Below are 6,048 nucleotides of genomic sequence, written 5' to 3'. Positions count from 1 at the left end.
AGGTTTTACTCCTTCTTCCAGAAAGGAAAATTCAATTCATTTAATAAGTGTATGAGCTGTTTTTTCTTCTCAGGGTTCTTTCACTCAAAAACACTCCCCACTGAGCCCAGAGGTGCAACTTCCTACTAGTCCCCAGCAGTCTCGCAGTCAGTAGCCCACCACAGTGAGGGCCTGCCAAAAGGCTGAAGCATCCTGCAACACACTGCTCACTCTGATCAAGAGCTGCAGATGCTGTCTTCCCTCCCTCATGGGATCTTCTTGCAGGCTCTTGCTTCATATAGGGCTCAAGGCGGCTTACAAACATTGAAGGGAGAGAGGGGGACTGGAGGCAGGCCTGCAGGGCTACAACTCCCTTGGGCATCTGTCATTCCCCAGACGCACCTTGGAGAGCTGGGAAGGGAAGCTAAGCAAGGATTTCCTGGGAGAAACGCAGCAAGCCTGGTGTCTGTGGCAAAGGGAGCTGGAGAGTTGCGGAAGCCTGCATCACCCAGCAAGGACAGTCCCCTCCAGGGGGGAGTCCTTCCCCTGCTCCCAATCCTCCAGGAAGGAAGGAGGTCCACCACAGGCCCTCACCCCACCCCAGCGCCCTCCACGGCATCACATTTCTCCCAGGGCAGCTTGGGAGGGCATCCCAAGAGGCAAGGAACACGAGGAGGCTCAGGCTAGCATGCAGCAAGACTTTAATGAGTCAAAAGAGTGAAACAAAGCAGCACATGGTGGAAGGGACCCGGTGCCGGGTGCAGCGAGGGCAGCCCAAAGAGAGCCGCCCCTTGAACACACAGCTTCCTCCCGTGCAGGAGTAGAGGGTGAGAGCAGGACCCCTCGAGGCTTGCTTCAGGACCAACCCATGGCACAGGGCAGCAGGAGACAACAAGGACTCGTGATGAAGAGAAGAAAGTGGGAGAAGAATCCGACACACATTGGCCAGTTTCCAGGTATCACAGGCCGGCACTCTTGCTTGCCTCCCTCCTTTGCAGGAGGGCACGAGGATGCTCAGCCCATCTGGAAACTCTGGCCAGCAGCTCCGTCCTCAGTCCAGCACCTGGCTTTGGGGTTCCTGCTTGAAGCGCTCACTGGACATCCACCCTGGCTTTAGCAGGGCAGGTACCTTCTTCCATAGTACCGGCCACTCAAGCTGGAGAGGCCATAGCCCCCGGAGGAGATGGGGACTCCCTCCTCGCTGAGGATGCTGCCAACAGCAGCGGAGGTGCTGGATCCCACGGCGGTGTTCTGCGGGAAGGAGCTGAGGATGGGTCCGGGCAGGGTCACCACCACAGGAGAGGGCTGGATCACCACCCGGGAGTCCTGGCACTGCCTGACGCAGGGCTCGTTGCAGCTGTTGGCAAGTGGGGTTGGGCCACAGGGACGGCACAGATCGTAGCAGGACATGTCTGCGGGATGGAGGTGCACCTGCGAGAGAGGGCAGGGAAAACACGGGCAGCGTGTGAGGAGCAGCCTGAGCCCACGCACAGCGAGGGAAAAGGCATAGGCTGGGGAGCAGGGAGGGGCTGCACGGGGAGCAGGAGAGCTGTCAGAGCCGCGGCCCACCGGGGCCCCTGGAAAGACACACCAAGACCTTCTCCCACCTCCCCTGCCAGCGGCCGGGAGCCGAAAGACGGGAGCAGGACCAAGGAGCAAGGCTCACACCAAAGCATGCACCGAGGCAAGAGCTCGGTGGAGGCAAACAGGACAAAGAGGAGACAGCGGAGAAAGAGTAGAGAGCGGCAAAGGGGAACAGCAGCTCACCTTGTTCACCAAGGAGGAGAAGGCAAGAGGAGTGGATGAGAGAGCCTGGAGCTGGGCTGCCTTTTATACGGGTCCAGATGCCCGAGGCCCAGAGACGCCCTTTGCGCATGTGATGTGTTTACCAACAGGCTCATCCTGCATGCAAAACATCCCAATTAAGGAAATGGGGACGCTGGTTTTTGTTCCCTGCAACATTCCCTTTTCATTTCCGTGCTCAGGACATGCCCGTTCCACCACACGGGCTCCTTTCAAGCGACAGTATTAGAGGCCAAGATGGTTCCTGGGGAAATTACACATCAGTGCAGGCAGATGATGCAGCAAGTAACAAGGAGCAGTCCAGCCTCGTCAGCTGATGTCAGCCTCTTGCCTTCCGGGGCCTCGCTTTGAGGCTTGTTCTAATGAATGGGGCATGTTTGCTTGCAACTTTGAAATACAACGCCAGACAATCACGGACCTTCTTGTGCAGGGACTGGCCGCATCCACTGCTCCACCTACCTTCAAACACTCTCAGTGCTAGGAGTAAACTCTCCCATCAGGGTGGCTATGATGCTGGGCTTTAGATTCCCTGCACTCTAAAATATCTCTCAGGAGAAAAAAGCATGCCTGCACTGCCATCTCTGGCCACCTGGACAGTCTCCAGGGGCTCCCTATCAACCAAAAGAGCGTGTTTGAGACAGAACGATGCTCCTCTCCAACACCAGTTCGATTCCCCCCACACCACTGAAGGTATGTGTTGCGGCTTCAGAACCGGTCCCTCTTCCTTCCGCTAGCCTTGCCACAACATCTGCTTTGGCCGTACATAATGACAGAAGAGGGGGCACTGCAAAATGTCTGGCAAGCTCTCAACAGGACATCCAAAATGCACAGATGCAAGCGTGGTCTGGGAGACTCAGCAAAACCACGCTGGAGGGAAGTAGACATCAGGGCCTCCATTACCTCTCCTGAGTCATCCAGGTACACCCTGAGGCACAGTTTCCTAAATGGCCTTGGTGAGCCCACATTTAGCCATGCATAGAGAGGGCCTGCCCAAAGGCTCAAGCATCCTGCAACACACTGCTGGCTCTCATCAAGAGCTGCAGATGCCGCTTTCCCTCCCTCGTGGGATCTTCTCGCAGGCCCTCACTTCTGCTCTGGGCTCGGGGTGGCTTACAAACATTGAGGGGAGCGTGTTTCTTGAGGGCTTTCCTGCAGAGCAAGGGGCACGGGTTTTGTGGAGGCCAGCTCTCTTGCAGGGAAGACAGGGCTTCAGCTCCGCGGAAAGGCCGGGCAGCATTTCCCACGCGGTATGGTACAGCACGAGAAGTGCCTCTCGCTCCACCAGAAGCAGGAGCGGGCAGCCCAGAGACAAGTGTTGCACGTGGAGGACTAGAGCATGGTGGGAAGAAGAGGCATGTGGCTTGCCTTCTCCTACATCCCCTCTTGCACAAGGAACCACCACAACCCCGTGGCATACAACACCAAGCCACATGCCAGCTCCACAGCCTAGCAAGGACACTTCCCTTCAGGATGCTGGTGCTCTCACCATCTGCAGCAGAAAGGCAGAAAGGGAGAAGAGCTGGACCCCGGAGGATTTCTTTCTTTCCTCCCTCGGGTGGGCAAGGGACAGCGCAGGGCTTGCCGAGCACCCTCACTTCAACGTCGCGTGCCACAGAACACGCAGCCGCCCAAGAAGTGACTGTCCAGCTCTCTCTGCAATGCTGAGTGCATCAGCAAGGGCAGGAGCACAGGCAGGGGGGCTGCAGGCAGACCTGCAGGGCTACAACTCCCTTGGGCATCTGTCATTCCCCAGACGCACCTTGGAGAGCTGGGAAGGGAAGCTAAGCAAGGATTTCCTGGGAGAAACGCAGCAAGCCTGGTGTCTGTGGCAAAGGGAGCTGGAGAGTTGCGGAAGCCTGCATCACCCAGCAAGGACAGTCCCCTCCAGGGGGGAGTCCTTCCCCTGCTCCCAATCCTCCAGGAAGGAAGGAGGTCCACCACAGGCCCTCACCCCACCCCAGCGCCCTCCACGGCATCACATTTCTCCCAGGGCAGCTTGGGAGGGCATCCCAAGAGGCAAGGAACACGAGGAGGCTCAGGCTAGCATGCAGCAAGACTTTAATGAGTCAAAAGAGTGAAACAAAGCAGCACATGGTGGAAGGGACCCGGTGCCGGGTGCAGCGAGGGCAGCCCAAAGAGAGCCGCCCCTTGAACACACAGCTTCCTCCCGTGCAGGAGTAGAGGGTGAGAGCAGGACCCCTCGAGGCTTGCTTCAGGACCAACCCATGGCACAGGGCAGCAGGAGACAACAAGGACTCGTGATGAAGAGAAGAAAGTGGGAGAAGAATCCGACACACATTGGCCAGTTTCCAGGTATCACAGGCCGGCACTCTTGCTTGCCTCCCTCCTTTGCAGGAGGGCACGAGGATGCTCAGCCCATCTGGAAACTCTGGCCAGCAGCTCCGTCCTCAGTCCAGCACCTGGCTTTGGGGTTCCTGCTTGAAGCGCTCACTGGACATCCACCCTGGCTTTAGCAGGGCAGGTACCTTCTTCCATAGTACCGGCCACTCAAGCTGGAGAGGCCATAGCCCCCGGAGGAGATGGGGACTCCCTCCTCGCTGAGGATGCTGCCAACAGCAGCGGAGGTGCTGGATCCCACGGCGGTGTTCTGCGGGAAGGAGCTGAGGATGGGTCCGGGCAGGGTCACCACCACGGGAGAGGGCTGGATCACCACCCGGGAGTCCTGGCACTGCCTGACGCAGGGCTCGTTGCAGCTGTTGGCAAGTGGGGTTGGGCCACAGGGACGGCACAGATCGTAGCAGGACATGTCTGCGGGATGGAGGTGCACCTGCGAGAGAGGGCAGGGAAAACACGGGCAGCGTGTGAGGAGCAGCCTGAGCCCACGCACAGCGAGGGAAAAGGCATAGGCTGGGGAGCAGGGAGGGGCTGCACGGGGAGCAGGAGAGCTGTCAGAGCCGCGGCCCACCGGGGCCCCTGGAAAGACACACCAAGACCTTCTCCCACCTCCCCTGCCAGCGGCCGGGAGCCGAAAGACGGGAGCAGGACCAAGGAGCAAGGCTCACACCAAAGCATGCACCGAGGCAAGAGCTCGGTGGAGGCAAACAGGACAAAGAGGAGACAGCGGAGAAAGAGTAGAGAGCGGCAAAGGGGAACAGCAGCTCACCTTGTTCACCAAGGAGGAGAAGGCAAGAGGAGTGGATGAGAGAGCCTGGAGCTGGGCTGCCTTTTATACGGGTCCAGATGCCCGAGGCCCAGAGACGCCCTTTGCGCATGTGATGTGTTTACCAACAGGCTCATCCTGCATGCAAAACATCCCAATTAAGGAAATGGGGACGCTGGTTTTTGTTCCCTGCAACATTCCCTTTTCATTTCCGTGCTCAGGACATGCCCGTTCCACCACACGGGCTCCTTTCAAGCGACAGTATTAGAGGCCAAGATGGTTCCCAGGAAAATTGCATGAAATTTCAGGCAGAAGATGAAGGCAAAGTGAAGGAGCAGTCCATCCTCATGAGCTGATGTCATCCTTTTACCCTCCTAGGGCTTGTTTCAAGGCTTTGTACTAATGAATGGGGGCTCATTTCATTCTAAACTTGTCATAAAGGACCAGACTTCCAGTGACCTTTTCATGTGGTGACTGTCCATATCCAGTCCCCCCTCACACACACAAGTTCACTGAGACTGTCTTTCCAAGCAGGGCAGGCATACTGTTGGGTTATTAACACCTTCTGGGATCTAGCATTGCTCTCAGGAGAGATCAACCTGTCTTTTTTGCCTTCTCACCCCTCTCAGCAGTACCTAGAGGTCCCCAAACACCAGAACAAGCATGTTTCTGGAGGAAGAACATTGCTGTCCCACAATCAGAGTATTAGATAACCACTCATATTAAGCTGGAATGTCTAAAAACAAAAGCAAATCCTGGGGACTGACCTTCTTCCTCACCATGTCCATGCCACAACTCCTGCTTTGGCCATACATACTGACTGAACAGCAGACACTTCCAAACACCTGACAGGACTTCCACACAGCACCAAGTCCTCCCCAGAAAGAAGTGTGGTCTTGAACTCGCAGCACTGACAGCCTGGAGGGCAGCGGGTGTCTGGGCCACCCCAGGGATGCACACTAAGAGGAGGACCCAGTACTCTGAACTGCATTTCTCAGGACAGGAACAGGGATGTATGACACAGAGGGGAGTGACAGCCCTGCTTGGGGCACCGCTGCACTCCTCAGACAGACCTGGCAATGTCCTCCTTCCTAAGGGTGGACAAAGTGCCTGCCCAAATTAGGCTGGGACTCCACCAGAGGCAG

General features: G+C 57.2%; 1 protein-coding gene across 1 annotated transcript; it reads right to left on the bottom strand.

Moving 5' to 3' along the window:
• Positions 1-1,092: 1,092 nt before the first annotated feature.
• Positions 1,093-5,056, bottom strand: LOC136994605 (feather keratin 1-like). Its single transcript, XM_067313237.1, is given in 4 exon segments — positions 1,093-1,414; positions 1,752-1,791; positions 3,487-3,502; positions 4,967-5,056. Coding segments are annotated over 4 exon segments (468 nt in total).
• Between the last annotated feature and the right edge of the window lie 992 nt (positions 5,057-6,048).

The sequence above is a fragment of the Apteryx mantelli genome, chromosome 31, assembly GCF_036417845.1.
Source record: "Apteryx mantelli isolate bAptMan1 chromosome 31, bAptMan1.hap1, whole genome shotgun sequence".
In the NCBI taxonomy this organism is placed as follows: Eukaryota; Metazoa; Chordata; class Aves; order Apterygiformes; family Apterygidae; genus Apteryx; species Apteryx mantelli.
The sequence above is the reverse complement of the archived record's forward strand: the minus strand, read 5'-3'. Positions and strand labels throughout refer to the sequence as shown.